The sequence below is a fragment of the Mastigoproctus giganteus genome, chromosome 13 (genome assembly GCF_048544385.1).
Source record: "Mastigoproctus giganteus isolate SK-2022 chromosome 13, ASM4854438v1, whole genome shotgun sequence".
Classification (NCBI taxonomy): domain Eukaryota; kingdom Metazoa; phylum Arthropoda; class Arachnida; order Uropygi; family Thelyphonidae; genus Mastigoproctus; species Mastigoproctus giganteus.
In genome coordinates, this window is record NC_143587.1 from 45,513,260 (window position 1) to 45,539,134 (window position 25,875).

The 25,875-nt window shown below is 37.6% G+C and overlaps 1 protein-coding gene across 1 annotated transcript in view; it reads left to right on the forward strand.

Annotated features, from left to right (window-relative positions):
- The window catches only part of LOC150076006 (tRNA pseudouridine synthase-like 1), a 60,991-nt gene that overhangs the window by 13,559 nt on the left and 21,557 nt on the right, over positions 1-25,875 (forward strand). The window contains exons 2-3 of the mRNA XM_090387232.1: positions 1,007-1,061; positions 18,181-18,377. Coding sequence (XP_090243358.1) covers positions 1,007-1,061; positions 18,181-18,377 — 252 coding nt within the window. The remainder of the gene's footprint in view (positions 1-1,006; positions 1,062-18,180; positions 18,378-25,875) is intronic.

Here is a 25,875-nt window from a genome sequence, read left to right on the forward strand (position 1 = left end):
GTGGTTTCCACTTCCAAAGAAGTGGAAACCATAGTATAGCCAGAAAGATGCCATAATTTTACTTGTGTTTGCTTCAGTTTTAAACTGGATAATTTCTCTTCTAGAGTTTTTTTTCACTTATCACAAATCTCCTCATAAAAAATATGTTCTTTTTCAAATATGGATTTAAAAAAACCTGCTCAACTCATCAGCCATCCACTTATGTTTTATTAATATTGCTTTTGCTGCCACTCTGTAGTAGACCAAAAATAGTTGATTTGTTTACTCTTAGTATTTGTTTTTTGTTGTTGAGTTTTAGGCCCATCAGTTACTTTTACTTTTTTACATATGCAAAGAATTCTTCACATTAAATAAATAAATAAATTTCCATTTATACTATGGACAGCTGAGGCCAGAAAAGTTTACAACTTCATTGTAACTGTTTTACTGCAGCTGATATACTAGAGCAATAGCTAACAATGGGCCATATGCTTTTTATGGTACTGTACAAGCTTGATCTCGCAATATGTGAATTTGTGTCTGTGCATTATCCAAAACTGAACCATAGTCAGCCGTATATCTTTCTTGTGCCTCTTTGCCACATCCTTTTCGTAACCTGCCTTTGCCTGTCACACCTTCCTGAGTAACATAATTACAAACCTATTTATACATCCTACAATTGAATATGGCTTTCCCTAATATTTGGAAATTCATTTTTTTCTGCTTTAAGCCATATCTTTATAAAAATATGAAATGATTAGTAGCATCAAGAACTGTATCCTGGATGTTCCCATTTAAAATCACTTTCGTATCCTTCAGAAATTTCAGCTGCTCCCACTGAATTGAATTGATGTCTAAAGCCAATATAATCTCCCTTTAGAAATGAAAACCTTTACCCTTAATCACTGTAATTTCCTTGGATACATCCCATACTAAAATTTTATATCACTGTCTACTAGTGGCTGCTTCTGCTTATCATTTTGACACAAGTATTTATTGTTATTGTTCTTTTTATTTTTTTTTTCAGAGGAGTGCAGTGTAGCTCACATATAAATTCCTCTACTGTTCAATATGTTTTAGAAGTAAGCCTCTTTATTTTTTTACTTTTATTTATTTCTGTATCTAAGAATATTATGCTATTTCATTATTATTATATATTTAGATATAACTGAATTGTTGTTACCAAAATATTAGCATTATCAGTTTATCATACTTGTAATAATTTTCTCTGTTAGAATTTTATTTGAATTATGAATGTCTGCTAAATTTATACTGGTCTTTTTTTATATATATATATTTTTAAGTAAAGTAAAAAAAAATCTCTTATTGTGAAATTTCAACCCAACAAAACAATTCCAGTCCTCCTGCACCTATATAGTGGTTTTTGCAGTCATCACTCATTTGGAAAGGTTTTGACTTTGAATGGTAATAAAAACCTGTATAACTCCATTTTGTATGGCCAGATAGAGGAACCAGATGTGGCACAAAGCTTTTCACAAAAAAATTACATTGATTACAATGTAATCAATGTAATTTTCTGTAATCTACAGAGAGAGAGAGAGAGAGAGAGAGACAGGATTTCCTCTTTCCTGGCATATTCAAGGTTTAGGACTTGAAAATGAAATTATAAAAATCGGCATTTTTCATTAACAAATACTTAATATGCTGAGTTGATTGTTTTAGATTTAGTGCTAAGGGAGCCAGGCAATCAGATATCTGTATACATTTCAGTAAATTGTGCATATTCTGTGGTTAGTATCAATGGCATGTTTTTATCAGTTGGGGTCCTCAGAGGCTGTAGGATTTAGATAGCACTATTTCTACAAAATGTTGTGTACTGTATTTGAATATATATTTAAACGTTTTGAGACTCTAAAGGTTAAGTTTCCTAGATGCACACTTTGTGCACTTATGTGGAAGTGCACCATTGGTTGGGTTGCCTGTTTTAGCATTAGTAGAGGCATACGATGCAAGAAAGCAAGCTTATGCAGCACAGCCAAAAAAAAAAAAAAAAAAAAACCCCTCCCATTTCATCCCTCTGTTTCCAAATTTATTTAGGCTGTCAACTTCCACAACAAAAGATGGAAGTCTGTTTCACCAATCAACCACCCGCTGGCTAGAGGCAAATTTCCACACATCTATTCTACAACTATCTTTCCTCAATTTGAATCTATGCCCCTCAGGTTCTTAATCTGAGCAAAAGGAAGAATCCCTTCAGCATTCAGCTTACTCAACCCATTCAAGGACTTATACACCTCAGTCAGATCACCTCACAGATGTCTACTCTCCAGGTGCTGCAATTTGCAGAATTTAAGCCTTTCTTGGTAAGAGCACCCCATTGTTTCCCTCACCAATATCGTTGCCCTTCTTTCATTTCTAGCAACTCTACATTCTTCCTAAATTGAGGCCTCCAGACCTGTGTACCATGTACAGTACTCTAGGTGTGGTCTGAATATTGCCTTGCACAATGGGATAATCACCTCCCTGTCCCTGCTAGCAAAATTCCTATATATCATTGACAAAACTCCATGACCTGCCCTGACAGCCCGTCTGCACTGCTCAATAAACTGCATATTTGATGGCGCCTCCGTAGCCAGGTGGGCAGGAGCAGCAGTGCGTAGCACACGCTTCTTGATTAGACCGGGGTTTGAGCCCGTGACCAAATACAGAGGATGCAGAAAGGTCAGGGAATGACCACCGCATATCCACGGAGCAATATGGCCTTAGTTGCTAATGCTCCTAAAAAACAAATAACAAACAAGCATATTTGACTGCACAATTATCCCCAGGTCTTTTTCACTTTCCATTTTCCTAAGTGTAGTACCACACAGTTGGTACTACACTTAGGGAAGTTGGTTTCTCTTCGGTTATTACTACCCATATGCAGTACTTTGCATTTGTCAATGTTAAACTTCAGTTGCCGCTTCTCAACCCATTTGCCCAACTTGTCTAGATCCAGCTGGAGTAGCATACTGTCTTTACTGTCATTAACAACCCTGCCAACCTTTGTCTCATCTGCAAACTTGGACATTAATCCTGATATATATTCATCAATATCATTGATGAATACACAAAACAACAATGGAATCGGCACAACCCCGGGGAACTCCACTAATAGCATTTGTCCATGAAGAACAGTTCCATTGATTACCACTCGCTGTCATCTCTCACACACAACTATCCCTTTATCCATTGGAGCAACTTACCCTAAATGCGATACCTCTCCAATTTGTACAGCAATCTTCCATGTGCAACAGTATCAAAAGCTTTCCTGATATCCAAGTATATGATATCAAAATTATTTTTGACATTCAGTTCCCTTTGTAACCACATCATAGTATCCAATCAAATTGGTCAGACAAGACCTCCCTTTAACAAACCCATGCTGTGTCCTAACTGTTACTGCAGTCTTGTCTAGATGATCCTGCAATCCTTCTTTAACCAGTGACTCCATTATTTTCCCCAGAATACAAATTAAACTAACAGGTGTATAGTTACTTGTATCACCTTTTGAACCCTCTTTGTGAATTTGTGATCACCAGTCCATGGGGTTCTCTGCACACCTCCAGTCCATGGGGTTCTCCTCTGAGTCCAAGGAAACTTTCATAATTATGGCTAAGGGTTTGCTTACTTCCTTTGCTGCCTCCTTTAATATAACTGGATAGATCCTGTCCACCCCAGGTGCCTTCTTATGTTTAATTTCAACAATTTCTCTTCCACTTTGTTCTCAGTTATTACAAAATCACTTAGCTCCCTGTTAGAGTTTGATAAACTTCTGGAATTCTCCTCATTGAATAACTCATGCATGAATGTAGATGCAAAATACTCATTCAGTTTATCAGGTACCTGAGCATGATCATCAATAGTCAACCCATATATGTTAAGTGGTCCAATTTGATTCAACTCTTTCCTTCTAGAGTTGACATAAGTAAAGAACTCTTTGCTGTTTTTCTTTGCATCCCTTTCCAAAGATTTCTTGCAATCTACTTTCACCTGCCAATCTCCTTTGTGATTTGATTACAGAAAAACTTATATCTGCCATAGGTTTCTGTGTCACCTGATAATTTATATGCATCCCATACATTTTTTTTCTCTGCCACGAGTCTTATTAGTTCATTTGGCAGCCATTTAGGCCTGAACCTTGAATAGTATTTCTTAGTTGGAATGAAAAGCCTAGTAGTCTCCAAGATTAAGTTCCTGAAGTCTTCTCATTTAGAATTCGCCATTGGTAACATCATCAGTTGATTCCACTGTACAGAATTTAAAAACTCTCTGAGGCCCCTGCAATCACCTTTACAAAAGAAAAAGCCCTTCCCTTTAGTCTTTATGGTAGTTATATCTTTAAGTAATTCCCATATCAGTACATTGTGATCATTCTCACCCGGTGGTTCTTTTAAATGCAAATTCTTAATGCATAAATAATCGCTGCTGATAATCAGATCAAGAGTATTACTCCCTCTGATTGCCTCTCGAACGTGCTGCTGTAGGAAACAGACATCCAATAAATCCAAAAAAGTCTTGCTAGTGTGCGAGTGAACAACCCATAAGTTCCAGTCAATATCTGGAATGTTAAAATCCCCCATTATAAGACATTCTGATTTACTGGCCCACTCTATTTCTCTATACAATTGTTCATTATACTCATCAGATTGATTAGGCCTATAACACACACCTGCTCTCATTTTTCCAGGGTTATTAGTCGACAGTAATGACAGTATGCTACTCCAAATGGATCTAGATAAGTTGGGAAAATGGGCTGGGAAGTGGCAACTGGTGTTTAACATTGACAAATGCAAAGTACTGCATATGGGTAGCAATAACCGAAGAGAAACGTACCAACTGGGTGGTACTACACTCAGGGAAGTGGAAAGTGAAAAAGATTTGGGGGTAATTGTGCTGCCAAATATGAAGTTCACTGAACAGTGCAGATGGGCTGCCAGGGCCGGTCATAGATTCTTGTCAAAGACCTGGGGATAATTGTTGCAGTCAAATATGCTTGTTTGTTATTTGGTTTTTAGGAGCATTAGCAACTAAGGCCATATTGCTCCGTGGATATGCGGTGGTCATTCCCTGACTTTCCGTATACTTTGTATTTGGTTATCATGGGCTCGAATCCCGGTCTAATCAAGAAGCGTGTGCTATGCAGTGCTGCTCCTGCCCACCTGGCTATGGAGGCGCCATCAAATATGCAGTTTACTGAGCAGTGCAGACGGGCTGTCAGGGCAGGTCATGGAGTTTTGTCAATGATATATAGGAATTTTGCTAGCAGGGACAGGGAGGTGATTATCCCGTTGTACAAGGCAATATTCAGACCACACCTAGATTACTGTGCACAGTACACAGGTCTGAAGGCCTCAATTTAGGAAGAATGTAGAGTTGCTAGAATGAACACGAAGGGCAACGAGATTGATGAGGGAAACAATGGGGGTGCTCTTACCAAGAAAGGCTTAGGTTCTGCAAATCGCAGCACCTGGAGAGTAGGCACCTGTGAGGTGATCTGACTGAGGTGTATAAGGCCTTGAATGGATTGAGCAAGCTGAATGCTGATGGGATTCTTCGTCTTGCTCAGACTAAGAACCTTAGGGACACAGTTTCAAATTGAGGAAAGATAGTTGTAGAATAGATGTGCAGAAATTTGCCTTTAGCCAGCGGGTAGTTGATTGGTGGAACAGGCTTCCATCTTTTGTTGTGGAAGCTAAATAAATTTAAGGCTGAGTTGGACAGGCATTTGAAACGAATGGAGGGATGAAATGGAAGGGTTTTTTTTTTTTTGGTTGATGCCGCATAAGCTTGCTTTCTTGCATCGTGTGCCTGTACTAATGCTAAGTACGGAAAATCTCAAGCCAAGTTCGTGGCAAGCAATGGGTGGTTTAATAGGTTCAAGCATCGTGCTGGTTTCCAAAACATTAAAGTATGTGGTGAAGTCGCAAGTGCCAATTCTGCAGCTGCAGAGATATTTTGTGATGTGTTGGAAAAAACCCCTTCTAAATCTCCACAGCCCATCAACTTCCGCAGCGGTGTGCTTATCAGCTGTAGAGTTAATTCTGGCAATGATGCTCGAAAGGTAAAAGATGCTGACATTATGCCAGTCTCCTCTCTCCTTTTGTAATTTTATAATTTTGAAAATTTTGTAATTTTTCCTGTGCATGAGATAAAAAAAATTGAATAAATAATTATTCAATTTTGTGAATGCTTATTTAGGGAAAATACCAACTTACGTAAAATCCGACTTATGTAGCATTCCACGGAACACAACCCTTACATAAGTCAGGGAGTTCCTTTACTTGGACACGCTGAAGCAGAACTTCCTCACACTCAGCAAGAGACCATGCCGATATAAAGAGAGCTCCCAGAATAAAATAAATAACCTAATCTTCGACGAGGACCAAAGAGTCTTCTCCAGGAAACTGGGTGATGAGAAAACAGGAAATGGCCCACTGGAGAAGAAGACAATCAAAGAGTTATGGAAAAATATCTGGAGCAGTGAAGTAAGACATAACAGCTGAGCCCCCTGGATAGAAGTAGAACTGAAAAAAACCAAGGACGTACAAGAGAGAGATTTGAGAAGTGAAACAGTCGATCAGGAACAGCCACTACTGCCACAAGAAGTTGACTTGTGCCACAAGCACCTAGCAGAGTAGTTCACTCGAATGATAAGGCACCCGGAGACAATCCCGAAGTTTCTCACCGAAGAAGTCACATATTTGAAGCCTAAAGACGAAGATACAAGAAACCCAGAAATCTGCTTTATCAAGGTATACAAGAAATACCTTGATAAAGCAGGCAGTCACCTTTGAAAGCTACTTTTCTTTTATCGCTTTTAATTTTGTATATTTTAATTTTATCTATCATTTTATTGCTTTTGATTCTACAGTTTTCAGTGTATTTTATTTTTATAATACAATTTTATCCTCTTATTTTAATAAAAGTTTCAGTCATAGACTGTTGGTATTCCATTGCCGTTATTATGAGTCAGAACTTTCCCAACCCCAGAAGGGTTGGGAAAGTTCTGAAGAAATTCTTCAAATTTCTTCAGAAGAAATTTGAAATTTGAAGAAAAATCCCATTTTATGACCTTAAAATTCACCAAGAAATAATTCAGAATTGTTCACTTTTTGATGCCACCTTTATTTTCAATCTGCTATGAATACAACTGTGTAAAGCGCATTTTTTTTTTTTTATATTTAAAAAAAAATTAAACTTTTTTAAATTCATTTTTTTAAATAAAATCCCCTCTGGAGCACATTAGATGTGTGCATATGCTTGCATTCTAATATTGCCTCCCACATTTGAGCATATCTTTGTTGTTGCTATATGGAGAAGAATGAATTGCAATGGCTAATGTCACTGTACAGTAGTATCAAGTAGCTGCGTGCTTAAACTGTGTAATGAAAATGGCCAAGTGCTTCAATAAATAGATGCCATCCAAAATTCTGCAGTGAAATATAAAGCCAACATATATAGATAAATTGAAACACTGCTATATAACATGAATCCAGCATACATCAACAATTGGATGTGAGAGATGCTGCTAATTTTATATTTCTGTTTTATAATAATTGCCTATGACCATTGAGAATTGGATAACGATTAGCATATTATTTTATTTATTTATTGTCAGAGTTCTTCAATAACAAAACAGTTTAATGATGCAGATCAATGCATCACATTGACATCTACTTAATAGATATTTTAACTTATAAATTTAAGTCATTCTTATAAATTTTTGGCAGATATTTAGCATTAGTAAATGCACGTGATGCAAGAAAGCAAGCTTATGTAGCATCAGCCAAAAAAAAAGCCCCTTCTCATTTCACCCATCCACTCGCTCCAAATGTTTGTCTAGTTCTGCCTTGAATCTATTTAAGCTATCAACTTCTACAATTACAGCAATCAACCACCCGCTGGCTAAAGGCAAACTTTCTCACATCTATCCTACAACTGTTTTTCCTCAGTTTGAATTTATGCCCTCTCAGGTGATTATCCTGAGCAAGAAGAAGGATTCCATCATCATTGAGCATGCTCAAACCATTCAAGGCTTTATACACCTCAATCAGATCACCTCGCAGGTGCCTAGTCTCCAGACACTAATTTGCAAAACTTAAGCCTTTCATCGTAAGCACAACCCTTTGTTCCATTCACTAATCTTGTTGCTTTTCTCTGTACTTGTTTCAGCGGCTCTACATTCTTCTTAAAATGAGTCCTCCAGACCTGTATATAGTATCAACTTCTACAACGACAGATGCCTTAGTGTGGCCACTCAATGTGTGGCCTGACCATTGCCTTATACAAGGGGATAATCACCTCCTTATTCCTGCTAGAAAATTCCTGTATATCATTGACAAGACACCATAAGCTACTCTTGCAGATTGTTTGCACTGCTCAGAAAACTTCATATCTACCTGCACAATTATCCCTAGGCCCTTTTCATTCTCTACCACCGTCAGTGTAGTACCAAACAGTTGATATGTTACTCTGGGGTTATTGCTTCCCGTATGCAGTACTTTACATTTGTCAATGTTAAACTTCAGTTGCCACCTCTCAGCCCATTTGCTCAATTTTTCCAGATCCTGCTGCAGCAGTGTACTGTGTCATTAACAACCCTGCCAACCTCTTATCCTCTGCAAACTTGGACATTAAGCCTGATATGCCATCATCAATATCATTAATAAATACAGAAAACAACAATGGATCCAACACTGAACCGTGGCGGACTCCACTAATAACATTTAGTCCACGAAGAGCAGTGTCCATTGATTACCACTCCTGTCTTCTCCCACTCAACCATCCCTTTATCCATAACAGCAATTTTTCTCCAGCAGTCTTCCATGTGCAACAGTATCAAAAGCCTTCCTAAGATTCAAGTATATGATATCAAAATTATTTTTTGCATCCAGTTCCTTTGTGACTACATCATAGTATCCAATCAAATTGGTTAGACAAGACTTTCCCTTAAGGTGCCTCCATAGCCAGGTGGGTAGGAGCAGCAGTGCGTAGCACATGCTTCTTGATTAGACCGGTGTTCGAGCCCGTGACCACCAAATACGGAGGATGAGGAAAGGTCAGGGAATGACCACTGCATATCCTCGGAGCAATATGGCCTTAGTTGCCAATGCTCCTAAAAACCAAATAACAACTTCCTCTTAACAAACCCATGCTGTGTCCGAGCTATAACTGAAGTCGTGTCTAGGTAATCCTGCAGTGCTTCTTAAACGAGTGCCTTCATTAATTTCCCTGGAACAGAAGTTAAACTAACATGTCTGTAATTATTTGTGTCACCCTTTGATCATCTATTTATCACCAATGTGCTATTACATAGTTTAAAAATGCAGCAAGTGAGGTAAAACCTTTATGTACACTGAGTGGACAGAAATCATGAGATACCTACCTAGTAACGGGTAGGCCCATCTTTTGCTCAGATAAGGGACAGTCACACGGGGAGGCATTGAGTCCACTAGTTTACGAAAGCATTCCACATGTATTTCAATCCATGCTTGCTGCACCCGCTGTCCATAATTCCATCGTATTCCTGGATGGAGGATCCAAAGCTCTGATGGACCTTTCCACAGCATCCCAAAGGTACCCCACGGAGTTCATGTCCAGTTAACAGGAAGGCCATTCCATGGTGGTAAAATCTGCAGAATGCTCTTCAAACCATGATCTAGTCACCACAGTTCCGTTGGGTGGCTCATTGACCTGCTGGAAGAGTCCATTGCCCTGTAGTTAAACAATGACCATGAAGGGATGCAAATGGTCTGCAAGGATAGACACATAATCTGGACCTCTCAGAGATGCGTCTAGATGTATCACAGTCCCATGTGCCAGTTGAATACGCCCCAGACCAATACCGACTGTCCACCTGCCTGAACAGTTCCTTGTTGACCTGATGGGTGCAACAAGGTTTTCACCAGATGTGCACCCTCCCATTTGCTCGAAATAAATGTAAAAAGGATTAATTGTACCAGGAGATCTGTCTCCAGTCATCCAGGGTCCATTGCCAATGTTCTTTCGCCCAGATGAGGCATAGTCCTGTGTCGTGGTGTTAGCAATGGGACTCTGGTGGGTTGGCGGCTTCCATAACATGTTGTGGCTAATGATTGCCTGATGGGCTTGTTGGAGATGTTTCTGGCACCTACTTTGTTGAAGTAGGTGGTGATTTGTTCCACTACTGCTCTCCTTTTGGCTGAAACAATGCTAGATAGACATCGACGGCCACTTTCATCCACCACCTTTCTCCGCCCACAGCGCTGTCCATGATGAGATGTTATTTCAGAAATAGCATATTTCCGATACACTCTTGATACTGTCAAACGGGGATAGTGCAATTTCTGTACCACCTCCATGATAGAGTGACCCATGTATCAGGCACTCCCTGTCATCTCTCTTTCAAAGTCACTTAACTCACTACTTTTATCCATACAGACATCGAATTACCGTTTATGTGAATGCAATGATGCAATGTACCTATGAATGCAATGATGCAATGTACCTATATACCTGCAAGCAGTAGGTTTGTCCACTAACGAGAGGAGTGACAGCATCACTTTGCCCAGGAACCAGGTATCCCACAAATTCTGTCCTTTCAGTGTATAATGGTGTCCCTGCAGATCGGAGATGTGAGAATGTCTCTCCTATCCATAAAGGTGGTTCAGAGGGCAAAATGAATAATTACTTATGAGTTTAATTATTTTTGTTACAGAGAAAATAGAGTTAATAGTTGTGTATTGCAAGATTGTCTCAGTAGGAATAGTGCTATAAGGCAATTGCAGCATGAAAATCTTAAGGAAAGCTCATGCCTGACCAATCTGATTAACTACTGTCAGGTCATCAGAAAGAAACTGGATGTAAAGAATAATTTTGGCATCATGTACTCAGAAGAGTAAAGCTTTTAATACTGTTCCATTTTAACAATTGCATAAATTGGAGCAATGTGGCATTAGAGGCAAGTTACTGCTGTGGATTGTTAACTAGTAGAAGACAGTAGCTATAAACAACTACTGCTCTTCGTAGATTAATTTTAGTGAGGTCCCACAGGATTCACACTGGGCCCATTAATATTATTGATGATATTGATGTTAGTATTTAAGATTTAGCATTTAATTGTGTCTCTGCTTCAGTATGGTGCTTAGTAGGGTCCATTCCCTTGAATTCTGCTAGGGCTATCTTCCACTCTTCTTCTTTTATTCTGAATATTGCAATCTTGTCTGTTTCTACTTTTCTGCTCTGGGTTGTAGTTCTTGTATTTGCTGTTCCTCCTCCAGTTTTGGTTCCATTGTATCTGTATTAATTGTTGTTTATAGTTGGGAACCGTTCCAACCACCTGGTGTGTAGTTTCATCCTGTACATTGTCATGTCTGTCTCTAGCTTTGTTACTTCATAGTATGTTCTCATGATGAATGTATTCATTTGTGGGTGGTCACTAGTGCACTTGTGCAAGAAGCACTTCCAGATGGCTGGGCTGGGTGGTCTTACCATTCAGTTTTGGTAATCATACAGTAGACTCTGTCCAACTTTTTGAACTGACCTCTCTGCCTGAATGCAAGTGACTTTATCCTGTGTCATACTGGATGCGGTATGTTCAATATTTCTACCTGTCATCTTCATCCAGCTGTAGAGGTGAACCTGTTTTAGCATTGGCTTTTGTATTCGGTGGTGGTTATGGGAGCAACATCAGATGGTGCCACTCTCTGCCATCATTTTGACATTGGGATAGGTAGGTCCAATGAAGCAACTTTCGCATTTTTTTTCCCTTCGTGATGGGATTCAAACCAGGTCCATGATATTGGCAGTCCAGTGTTGTAAATCACGCCTTTTATTATTAATAATAAAAGGGCATGATTAGCATAGTGGTTATAATAATAATTATTATTATTTTATTTTATTTTCTATGGGTGATGCAGTAAAAGTGAAAGTCTGCTCCTTATATCATTTGGCTTTCTTACAACCAAACTTCTCTGGCTGTAAGAAAGGATGAATTGTGTAATGATATAAGCAATTATATCAGTATGGTTTGCATTGATACAATTGATCATAAGTCAAATAAGATCTTTTTTTAGCCCTATTTGTTATGATTTTATAATTTCCATAATTTGTATCCCCTGCCCTCCAGCTAAAAGTTTTCACAGGCACATGATTCTGCCTCACTATCATCTGCAAACTTTCTTAACCATTTCTGTCTGAGTGCATGCCATATCTACAATAAAAATCCCTTCTTTCAACAAATACAGGCCATGCAGAAAAAAATTTCTGACCATTACCCCTGCATAATTTATTTAGTCTAAAGTAAGTTGATCAACAAGTCCTTTTTCATATATTCTCTTCAACTATGATTTTATAGAACACTGGAGGTCTTTCCATAAGATCCAACTCAGAGCCATTTCTTAGCATTATACAGGTACTGGACCATTTATCCGTCAAGCTTGGGACCGGAGATGACCCAGATTTCTGGTTTTCTGGACCGAGGCTTAATATATACTTAAAATATAAAATAAACAATGAAAAGTAAAGAAAGAAATTGCATTTAACAGATACAAATTAATACACTTCTAAAGCAGGGTTTAGTCTGTAATCAATATTAATCCAATAATTTTCATCTGAAGAAAATTCAACATCTGGGGTGACTGGTACAGGAAGAGAAGCAGCACAGGTATTGGAGGTTGAGGCTCAGGCTGAACTTCACTTGAAAGTTTCTGGTTGATCTTTGGAAATATGTCCTGCAGATTCTGTTGTTTCATATACTTTGGTTTTTCTTTAATGAAAACCTCTTGTATTTTATACATCCACATTATGTGCTCACTAATGAAGCTCTTTTGCTCCATTCCCCGAATCAGTTCCTCAGTCAGGCTGATACACTTATCTATAGACACTTTCTCTTCTTCTTTCAGTGCATTGTAATCACCATTGTCATCATCACTCTCATCTGATTTGTTCTTGTTAGCAAATTCATTATCAGTGAGTTGGAGTACAACTGGAGCATCATCATCAATGTTTATACACTCTCGTATAGTCCCTTCATCAAGTGACTTGGCTACTTCACGTGACAAATCTTTTGCATATTCCAATAAATTCTTCATTATTTCTTCCTCACCTGACATATGAAAACCACAAAAATCAGGTTCATCATCACTGTCAAGAAATAAGTTAGATGGCCATAGTTTATGCCAGCCATTTATCAAAGTATCCTTGGGTACATCAACCCAGTACTTTATACCTGCACTTCAAAGTGCATCTTTAACATTAAATGCTTTCTGTGAAATTCTTTTATCCCTGTACATTTGTTGCTAGTGTCTAGCTTCTGCAGAAATAGATCCCTGTACCTGCACTTGAATGCAGAAAAATGCCTTGGTCTAAAGGCTGAATTAGCGAAGTACAATTGGGATGCAAGTAAACAGCACATTCATTGTCCTTGACTAGGACTTCAGCAGGAGGGTGTGCAGAACAATTACCAAGCACTAAAATAATTTTGCAGTCATCAGGTAGTCCCACAGCTTTATAATGAGCCCTGGCATCAGGCACAAAGTTCCTTTAGAAACCAATCAGTGAAAATCTGTGTTGTAATCCAAGCTCACTTATTTACCTTATAACTCACCATAACTCCCTTAAATGCCCTAGGATTCTGACTTTTCCCAACAGTGAGTAATTTGCACTTGTGAGTGCCGGCTGCATTGGAATATGCAAGAATCGTAAGTCCTTATACCTTGTTGGTGTAAGTCCTTATACCTGGAATCCTTATACCTTGTTGGTGCTGACTCATCTTGCTTATATACAATTTCCTTTGTATGTAACACCATAATAAAGAAGTTTCATCTGCATTGTACACCTGTTCAGCTGACTGTCCCTAATCAGAAACCAACTTGGCAAATTCATCTAAATATGCCTCTGCACTTTCGTGGTCTGCAGAAGCCTTTTCTCCACAAACCTTCATCTTGCGAATGCCGTGCCTTTGTTTAAATCTGTTGAACCACCCAGATGAATATTCACATGGAGTTGTCAGTTTAATTCCTCATGAAAAAGTCTAGCTTGGGCCATTATAATGGAACAATCAAGTGGAAACTTTTCACTCCAACGCTGTCTAATCCATTCAATCAACACTATGTCCACGTCTACACTCTTTGACTGGTGTAAAGTTTTTCGCTTGTCCATTAATTTAGGCACACATCGCTGTCACCATAGAATTTAAGTATCTGTTTCTTGATATCATAGATAGTAGATGTACCAACACCATACTTCTCGCTCAAATGCCACACTGAAGCACTTTTATTGAGTCTCATAAGTAACTCTACTTTCTTTGATATGCTGAGCATAAAATGTTTCATTTTAGACATGGTATTAAATTAAAATTATAATAAATTGGAACAGACAATCACATAAATGTAGAGGGGCAAGTGTACACAACAGCTGTCATACACAGCAGCTGAAACTGACATGCAGTTGATTGCTATGATTCATGCTTGCCAGTTTTCTGGTAATTCCGGTTTTCTGGAAGCCGGATAAATGGTCTGGTACCTGTATTATAATTTCTAATTAACTCCTAGTTTGTTTGCTTCTAATAGTATTAGTTCTATCATGGCTGACAACAGTGCTCATTTTACCTTTCAGATTTGCTAACCAGTTCATATCTTATACTCTTGTCTCAGGTCAGCATACCCTGGTTCTGTTCCACCTGTTGCCTCTTAACATGTGGACATGGACATGTGTATATGCAACGGGCGGCACCTAGAGTGTCTGTTCAACTCCATCTCGTTTCTCTGTGAAGAACAGTATCACTACAAATGGGCCAGATATGTGAGTGATGTAGGTTTGTGTGTGTTCTGTTCTGGCCTCTTGGCTACCCAGAAGCATCAGTCACCTGGACAGATGATTTTGGGTACTCGTCCATGGGAAGGTGGGCCAGTCCCAGCAAAACATGTACTGTCTCAAAGAGACGCTTATCCACCTAGTGTTGCCAGAAGCTGGGCCAGAATCCTCTGGGGACCCATTCCAGAGGGGGGGAGGGGAAAAAATCAAAGAAAACCACCCATGGTGCAGCTTATAAAGAAAAAAAAATTAAAAAATAACAATAAATAAATAAATAAAGATTAAATAAACAAATAAAAAAAGAATAAATAAAAAGTAAAATAAGTAAAAATAATATCAACTAGTGGTACCGATTAAAAAAAAAAAAAAAAAAGAGTGATTAATAAAAATAAATAGACGATAAATTTCAGGCCATATCTAAATGGCAAATTAAGCAGAAAAAAAATAATAATAAATAATGAAATTAAAAAAAAATTAATTTGGTGTGTTTGAAAAAAAAAAAACCACTGCACTGGATTAACTAACTCCAGACAATTGGGATACGACGAAAAAATAATAATAATTAAAAAAATTTTTTTTAAATAAAAAAAAAAATAAAATAAAAAAATAAATAATAATAATAATAATTAGGAAAATAAAAAATAAATAAAAATTTTAAAAAATAATGATAAAAAATATAAATAAATAATAATTAGGAAAATAAAAAATAAATAAAAATTTAAAAAAATAATGATAAAAAAATATAAATAAATAATAATAATAAAAAGTTTTTCACTGCTGACTTTCAGTTTGCTCCATGAGTATTTCTAGCGTGCACACTTCAGCATGGCATACTAGAAATACATGGGTTTGCCTTCTATGATTGAAGACCTATGCAGCATAAGTTTGCAGTGCTGAGAGATTTTCTGGTGTTCAGAGTAGGAGGTCTGGTTGATGCTCAGTGATGTTTGGTACTTCCCGTGTAAGAGGTCTTATGTCTTAGTGCAGTGGACATTCAAGAAGGAGACGTTTCCAGTTCTCCTTTTCTCCACAGAAACAGCTATCTGTTGTAGACAGTCCTAGCTAATAAAGCTTCTCGTTGAGGGAGCCATGTCCAGTGACCAAGAAGGAGGATTCCAAGGTCAGCGACAGTCAGGACTTAACAGTTTTTTTTTCTGCAGTAAACGAGACCTATGGAAGGAATTTTCTAGTGACGGCGTCTGATACAGAGGTATCCCATCTGGTCTGCCAAATGTTTATTGGTTCACTGTAGCACCTGAGTCTTTCAGCTTTGGGTTTGCTGTTTATATCCAGTTCAATTTCAAAGATTTTAGTTGGAATTTTCTTCTTAATCCTCAAGTTAAGACCTCAATAGATGATGTACAAATCCAGTGGTAATGTTCCGGTGATCACTTGAATGGCAGCTGTGGACACTGTCCGAAAAATTCTATAAGTAGACAAAAGCATGCTTCACTGGATGGAGTTAAATTTGTCTCTCATTTTGACTAGCTTCACTCTATGAAACCACGTTCCAGCCGCATGTGTCAGAATAGGCAAAAAGACCGCTCTGTAGTATAAGGACAGAGTTTTATTTGAGAGCCCCCAGTCACATCTGGAAATTCTAATGATGGCCGCTGAGAATCTTTTAGCCTTGGTCCCTAAGTACATAAGATGTTGATGAAGCTCAGCTTATGATCAATAATTACGCCCAGGACTTTCGTCTGTGTTACGATTGGGAGTTCCTTTCCAGAGATCTTAATCTGTGGTGGGCATCTGAGATCTAGCTTGAATTTGAGGACATCATTTTTGTTTTATTCGGATTGATTCATAGTTTGTTGAGCACCGTTCAGGAATTGAGATTGGACAGGATATGGTTTGCTTTATACTCTAGGTCAAAGTGAGATTTTCCAGGAACGATGATAGTGAGATCATCTGTGAAAGCCACTATTTTACAATCATCCAAGGGTTTCGTGAGCTACTGTGGAGGACCATATTCCAGACAAGGGGCCCTAGGACAGAACCCTGTGAGCACCCTCAAGAGGTTGGTCTGGTTACCTGCAGGAAGTTGGATTTAACTATTATTTCACGTTCTGTGAAATAATTTCGAAACAGCTGATATAGCTGGAGGGAGCACTGAGTCTGGCGGAGGCGGGCCAATGCATTCTCCCACTAGACAGTGTCAAAGGTGCCCTCGAAGTCAACAAAGATAGTCAGTTCATATTGCCTCTTAACGTAAGAATTACAGAATATTGCAACTTCCTCTTGTGCTGCTATTTTGTTTTAGTTTGTTGTTCTCATTTACAATAGCCTTCTGCACTAATCTGGATTTGAAGCTCCTCTGAACTGATTCTTTTCCAAATCATCTACTCTTTTTCTTAAAAGTTCAGTTTCACTTACTAAAATACTAAATCTCTCCCATTTAGCTCTTTGGTCTTCTTATATTTCTTACATTTAAAAGAAATGTTTTGTGTGTCAGGAATACTATTAAAGCCTGTTCGAGACATCTTAATTGACATGCCACCAGACAGTGACTGCTATGAGTGGCAGTCACTGTCTGGTGGCATGTCAGTTAAGATGTGGTGGTAGTCCCGAGCCATATCATCCTTACTTTTCAGTCATTCTGTCCAGCTCTATTTCTTGACATAATTATTGCATTAAATAAAAAAAAAATAATATATATATAATAATAATAATACTGATAACTGTAAAAACTATTCAAGGAAAATGAATTAAAAAATTTTCATTCTCAAGATATAGACTACTGCTAGAAATATATTATCTACAGAAATTAAAGCCTAATGTGATTGTCATTCTTCCCAGCCTTCAACATGTGAATGGTGCTAAGTACTGTTGGTTCTAATAAATCTCATGTTTAATATTTCTAATACCTCTCATGTCTTTCATATAAAAAAAATAAAAATAAAAAAAAAGGCAAAATATGATTCACTATATAATTCTTGCAGTACAGATATCGTATGCAATTTAACATTTATGTTATAGAAGTCTTCAGAGAGAATAAATTATATCTGAAAAGAAAAATTACATTGAAAGAATTAAGAATTAACCATTTTATCAGAAAAAAAATCATAAGGCAGCAAATTGTTATATTTTCATTGAAAATGAGAAAATCTCTGCTTTTCTGGTACATACCAAACTACAAACTCTTATAGGTTATGGTATTATAAGTGTTGCATTATTTGTGCCATATTGACATTTTTTATAACATGATTAATTTTTTAAACATAACTAATAAGTGATGCCATCAAAGGTTCATACCATAAATAGGAGTTAAAATGATAGCTGTATATTTATACTTCATTATAAACAGAATTACAGTATAAGATATATGAAAAGGTTTGCTCATTTAATTGTGAATTATGAATACAAATTGACATATGATTACTATCTGTAACTTTTTTCTTCCAGAATACTCTACGACATGTATTGCATCTTAGAGAAAGGCCAAAAATTGTGCTGTCAAGCCATACTGACAGTGGTAGTCATGCTTTAATGAATACAAGCCATTTTGACTTCATTCCTGACATTAATAAGCGTTATTTTCCTCATATCATTAGTACAGAAGCAAATCTCTCTCTTTTTTATAAGTGCTACCAGGAAATAATGTAAGTACAATTTAAATTTTCAAAAATCAATAAAAGCAGTTAAAATTTTTTTTTGTAATGTTATTTATGAAAGATACACTAATAGTGTGATTATATTGATGTATTGGGTATTCAGAAATGGCAATTTTATTTTAAAAATAGGTTTTGTAATTGTTTGTGAACAGAGAAATCAGAAAGTTGCACCGGCTGGCTCTGAGGCAGCCAGCCAATTTTTTGTTGTATTGTCTGAAACCAGACCCTCACTTATGACTCAAGTATTGTTGTGCTGTTACCTAGGTTTCAGGGCCACCCCCAGCCTAACAGAAACATCCCCACCTGTTTCTGTAGTAGCATCAGTTGTCGTTAGTGTATAATTATTCAGAATATCCAAGTAGTCATGGTTTCAAATGCCGACGGGTCCAAACCAGCTGAAAAAGCCCTATACAATCAAATTGCATGCACTAAACTTCACAGTCAAGTTGATATACTCTGACAGGAAGCACTCTCTGGACAATGTCCATAAAGAAACTTGTCCATCAGAATGAATGTAGCAAGATTCATCTGTTTCTGGCATCTTATGCCACCCTTGCAAAGTCCATAAACTTTGGGAACAACACCACTTCTGTATTATGTTGCTCCCAATATAAATGCTGTTTCGCATTAGTGGCCATGATATTGGGATTATGCACAGCTGCCCTGCCATTAAACTCATAGCTATGCAGCTCCATGTGGATACTAACAGATTCCTGTAGCTTCTTAGACCTTCTCTGTGATGTTTTTTTTTTTTTCGCAGATAACACACATGTACAATGTAAATACTATCCTCTTTATGGTTCAGTGACATGTTTCTTGAGTTTTTGAGGCTATTCAGATCTTTTTTTTTGAAGTATCACGTGTAGTCTTTCATCTTTGAATAACATCTGCCACATTGGAGTTTGGGAGATTCAGAAAAGCCACAGTGCATACACAGAAAGGTTACTGATGTGGCATCCAACCCTATTGCATGTTGAAAGTCTGTAAGTTCCAATCAGTGATCCATGTTGGCTTCTGATATAAATATAAATCTCATGGGTCTGCTGTATAGGCAGACCTGTGAGATTTATATTTGTAGGTCTAAGTGGATGTGCATGCATGAGGGAATAATGGCACAGTACACAATATTCACGGAAGAATGTCCTGATATGTTTTTCATATAATGTATATGCCTTGCCATGACTGTAAGCTCAGGCTAGGTTTGTCTTAAGTATAGATAGATTATTCAGTTGGTCTTTAAACTTTCCAGTTCAAGTATATAATATTTGGGAATGTAAGGTTCTGCATTTTAGCAATGGTAATCGTAGATATCTTATTACCTGGGAAGCAACAAAGTTAAGGTGATAATGAAAAAAAGACTTAGGACATTTTTTCATTATCTAGCAGTCAGTCCATACTGTTCAGAAAACTGACAGTTTTCTGAACAGTATGGACTGACTGCTAGAATAACAAATATTGGCTTATCTGCATTGTATAAGAACTTTGCTAACAGGATCAGTGTATCTGCATTGTACAGTAATTTTGCTTCATTATATAAAGCTGCCTAAGATATTACCTTGGTTTGGATACATCTTGAGCATTATATGTAAGTTGGACCCTCCATTTCAAAAAGGTTACGGATCTGCTGGAAAAGGTGCTCTGAAGAGCAACGAGATTAGTTATTTATACAAAGAAGTACTGCTATCGAGAGAAGTTTCACTTATGTGCATTACAAAGTTGTGAAACCAAAGATCTGTCTAAGAACTTGATTTGAGGTACTTAAGGCTTTAAAAGGCTTAAGTAAATTAGATTCCCAATATAACATTCCCTGCAATTGAATTTATTGCTGCATATGATATCTATCGTAGAAATAAACGAAATTTCAGGCTTTAGTCTGCAAGATGAGTGGTTCTCGTGTTATTAGAAGGAATGAATCAGTCACTACACAATTTGTCCTCAATCTGTGTAATAAGAAACTGACAATGGACTAATAGGGGATTCTGTAAATGAATTTTGTGGTGATTCTGAGAGAAAACTCAGAGTTATTTAACTTGTTATGAGGGTGGAAATTGCACTTGCTCATGTTCCAGAGGAGAGTGGCCACCCAAACTGATGTTATAATCTCTTCAAACACTTCAATCTCTGACTGGGCTTGGACTGTTCTTTCTCAGCAACAGTCAAATATCCCTAAACGATTGAACCAGGCAAGCAATACTGCACTTACAGTACCAGCTACATCTCCTTCTCCTCCTCCAATGATTGCTTCTACATCAAATAATCGAAGCTCAAATTTAAAAAAGAATATCCGAGAAACTTCTATGGATACAATTGACTCATCCAGACAAGAAAACCCAATCCTAGAAATGTGGAAGAAGATATGGACACTGGTCGGCCATTCTTCTCAAAAAAAGAAAACTAAAGCCTGAATGCCATAAGCCAGTCACATTAAAGAAACAGTCAGATATAGCTTCATCTACTAAACACCAGTAATGCCTTACATTCTACAATGGAATTGTAGAGGATTTCGTAGCAACCTTAATGATATTTAAATCCTAATTATCCGCTACTCTCCAGTTGGTTTCTGTTTACAGGAAACCTACCTAACTTCTCAAATTTCTACCAACATAAAGAACTATTCCATTTATCAACAAGATCGTAATACTTCAAATGTTGCCCTTGGGGATGTGGCCATCTTGGTTAGTACAAACATCCTGACCAAACAAATTGTTTTGCAAACTGAAATTGAAGTTGTTGCTGTACGTTTAATTGCCCAGATTGTGTTAACACTATTATCAATATATCTCCCACTAAGTCATACCGTCTCTTACCAAGATCTTGAAAACCTGCTAATGCAGTTACCTTCCCTTGTGTGTCTCTCTTGGAGGATTTCAATGGCCACCACCCCTTATGGGGATTAACTAAATTAGATAGACATGGCCGACTAATTGAAACCTTTCTGGATAAGCAAAATCTTACTGTTCTTAATACTGGTGGCATCCACTCATACAATTACCAACTGGACAAACTTCTGCAATCAAACTATCAATATGCTCCCTGATTCTGTTTCCAGTCATGGAATGGTCTGCTATGAATGATCCCATGTGAAGTGACCATTTTCCAATTGTTTGCGAGCTGCTCACTACCCAACTACCATTAGCCCAACCCTGTAGGGAATGGAAATTCTCTCTCCCAAGCCAACTGGGTCAAATTTCAGTCAGCTGTTAGCCAGGATGAGAAATTTATATGACCACAGCCGATAGATGAAGCCACAGATTATATCACGTCACACCTATTATCTGCAGCTAAATGCTCAATTCCATTGTTGAATCCCCCTTCTTGACTGCATCATAACTGTTGGTGGAATGAAGAATGCAGAAAAACAAAGAAGTCAAAAAATAAAGCATGGAATTTATTTTGTAGATCCCCAACCACAGTTAATCTTATTAACTATAAGAAGCTAAGGGCAAAAACACATCTCACACTAAGACAAGCCAAGAGAAATTCCTGGATTCAATTCACCTCTACCGTAAACAAAAACCCTAATCCCAGGTTAATATGGAATAAAATTCTGCAAATTTCTGTTAAGTTTCCAACCATCCCATCCCCAATTCTTTCGTGGAATGGGCAAGAACTCTCTTCTCCTGAGGACATTGCAAATGCTTTGAGCACAACCTTTTGCCCAAGTTTCAGTGGCATCAACTTAGTCTCTGGATTTCCATAAAATTAAGACCATAATTAAACAGCAATCCATCAATATTCTGAAATTCTACATGCTATCAAAACAACATGAACAGTACCACTGGACCAGACAGAATATATTATATCATGTTACCACATCTTGAAGAAAAAAATTTAAAAATACTGCTGGTCTTCTATAACCGAATATTTCTTGAAAACCCCACCTCTTGGCACCATGCTACAGTTCTGGCCTTTTTGAAACCTGGAAAAGATCCGACCAATCCGTACAGTGACAGACCAATTTCCCTCTCCAGTTGCCTCGGTAAGTGTTAGAATCATCGAAACGCAACACCTTCTGAGTAATAACCAGCATAGCTTTCGCCAGAACAGGTCCTCCTTAGATCTCATGATCAAAGCTGTCTGCAATTCATAATGCCTTTGTAAAAAATGAACATCTTGTTATGGTTTCCATAGACATAGAGAAGTCATTTGACACTACCTGGCGTCGTGGCATTTTCGGTGACCTCCATGCTCTTGGTCTATGAGGCAACCTGCCTACATTCATCAGGAACTTCCTCCAGAATAGTTTGTTCCAAGTTTGATACCAGAACATGCTTTCTATGACATTTTTACAGGAAGGAGTACCACAAGGGTCTGCACTGAGTACAACCCTTTTTGCTCTTAGAATTGATTCCATCACAAAAGAACTTCCAAATACTGTTCAGACCTACCTTTATGCTGATGATCTCTCTATTTCTTGCCATTCTCAGAACATGAGATCCATTAAATGGCAATTGCAAATATCCCTGAATAAAGTCCAAAGGTGGGCAGTGTGCAATGGCAATCGTCTGTCACAGCAGGAAGCTGTTGCAATTCACTTTTGCAATCAATGTAAATTACATACAGATCCTGAACTTCAGATGTCAAACTCTACCATTCCAGTGACTAACAATGTCAGATTCTTGGGATTAATCTTTGACAAGAAGTTAAGTTTCTTTGAGCAGATTAAATTTGTGCATACTACCTGCCTCAAAAAGCTGAACATACTAAAAGCTTTATCTGCCTTGTCTTGGGGAGTAGACTGTACATCTTTGCTGCTCTTATATAGAGCATTAATCAGATCCCATTTGGATTATGGTGCTCCAATCTATGATTCTGCCCAAAAGAGTACACTACACTGGCTGGATCCTATATAGCATTGCGAATTGCCCTTGGTGCTTTCAGGACATCTCCTACCCATAGTTTATATATTAAAGCTCATTAGCCCTCCCTCTTTGCCTCCACAGGAAAACACTACTTAAGTATGCAGTGCAAATACAATATTGCTGTCAGCATCCTATTGAGCCATACCTCTTTAATCCAACACCAAAATCTCTATAGAAATAAACTAATTAAAATAAGACCAGCAGGCTTATGCCTTATTGAATTAATGCAGAGTTGGAATATTTCTATTTTCAACAGGCAACAAATAATGAATTACTCCCAACCACCTTGGACTCTCCCTCCTCAATTAACTTTCAATACTTATCTTCACAAGTGGGGAAAGAATTGTCTACTGACATTCAATGTGAAACAACTCCATGCAAGCCATATTCAGAAATACACTGATTTTTTGCCAATATATACTGATGGCTCCAAATGACATTCAGCCATTGGAGCAGCGGCAGTATTTCCCTCTACTATCATTTTGGCTTCCCTTACACCTGAGTATAGCAGCTCTCTACAGAACTTCATGCAATAAAATTAGCTTTAGACAATCTGAATCTCTACCCATCTCTAAAATACATAGTAGACACAGACTCTCTCAGCTCAATTACAGCAATGCAAAACTCTTCCTACAAGGTTCACCCTGTGTTAAATCAAATCAGAAGACTCCTATTATAAATTGAAGAATGTCATCAATCAGTGACCTTTTGCTGGATCCCAGCACATTCGGGGATAAAGGGGAACGAACTTGCTGATCAAGCTGCTAAAAATCAATCAACTTTTGATTTAACCTCCATTCCGGTTCCAGCCTCTGACTACAGTCATATCATACAAACAGCATGTCTCACGCAGTGGAAATAGCTATGGCAAACCCAAACCAATAATAAACTCTACCAGTTGAAACATGATCCAAAGCTTTGCACTCTAGCACCAAAACAGTGCAAAGAGAAGTGGTACTTGCACGAGCACAAAATGGACATACATATCTGACTCACCTCCATCTACTCACAGACGAAGATCCTTCACTATCAACAGGAGAGAACGTTCATCCTGTTTTCCCTGAGAACTCTACGAGAACCAATAACATTACAATATATTATTGGAGATGATGCAAACATCAACGAATTTTTCTCTTATCTGAAAATAATTGGTCTACCTCAGGCCTTCTTAAACTATGGGTCGCGACCCCATTTGGGGTCGCGTAGCAAAATTCTGGGGTCGCGAGAGATTTTAATGTCAAATATTTAAATACACGATTTTATAACATCTAGATGTGTATTTGTGCAGAGTCACACTCACACACCTGCACACAAACAAAGAGAGGAATGCGTGCGCACACGTGCAGCGAGACTATGATTCAATAATACCGACTGTAATGTGAACTAGTGTAGTATTGACGCTCTTCTAGTGTAGTCAATTGTCAGTGTTCCGCCGTAACGAGATTTTAGTTTTTTTTTTATTTATTCGGTAATTAATAAATCAATTATTATATGCAATATGTTATTTTTATATATTTATTGTATTTTAGGATCAAAATAATTTTTGGCCATGGATAAATGGCTGAACTTAAATAAGAATAGCAATGACGCAGATAATAATGCTACAAACTCTTCTCAGGCAGGACAAAATATTGAAAAACAGGCATCTTATGTGCGAAAAAGAACATATGATGTCTTTTCTTCAATTTGGCTTTACATTTCAAAATTGTAAGGGTAATGAACAACCTCTTTGTTTGATCTGCAATGAATTATTGGCTCCGGAGAGTGTGAAACCATCAAAATTAAAAAGACATCTTGAATCAAAGCATGTTTCGTATGTCAATAAACCAAAAGAATATTTTGAAAGACTGTATAAATCTTTAAATAAAGAAAAAAAATCCTTTGAAAAATTTATAACCGTTAGTGAAAAATGTTTACTAGCGTCATATGAAGTTTCATACTGTATTGCTAAAAATAAAAAGCCGTTCACCATTGGAGAAGATCTTGTATTACCTGCTGCTAAGGCGCCTCCGTAGCCAGGTGGGAAGGAGCAGCAGTGCGTAGCACACGCTTCTTGATTAGACCGGGGTTCGAGCCCGTCACCACCAAATACGGAGGATGCGGACAGGTCAGGGAATGACCACCGCATATCCCGGAGCAATATGGCCTTAGTTGCTAATGCTCCTAAAAATCCAAATAACAACAACAACCTGCTGCTATTAAAATAGTAGAAATACTACATGGAAGTAAATATGGCGATGATATTCGAAAAATTGCTTTGTCGAACGACACTGTCTCGAATAGAATTTCTGATATTAACAAGGACCAATTAGTGCAACTTATTACAAGAATTAAAGAAAGCCCAAAATTTTCAATTCAGTTGGACGAAACAACTGATATTACTAAATTGGCTCAGTTGTTAGTATATGTCAGGTACGTTTATAAAGAAAGCGTGGAGGAAGAATTGTTATTTTGTCGTCCTATGGAAGACCATACTACAGGGAAAGACATATATTGTAAAGTTGACGAATTTTTAAAAACTGAAGGTTTAGAATGGAAAAATTGCTGTGGAATATGCACAGATGATGCAAGAGCGATGACCGGCAAAAATTTTGGTTTTAAATCATTTTTTCAAGCTGCTCATT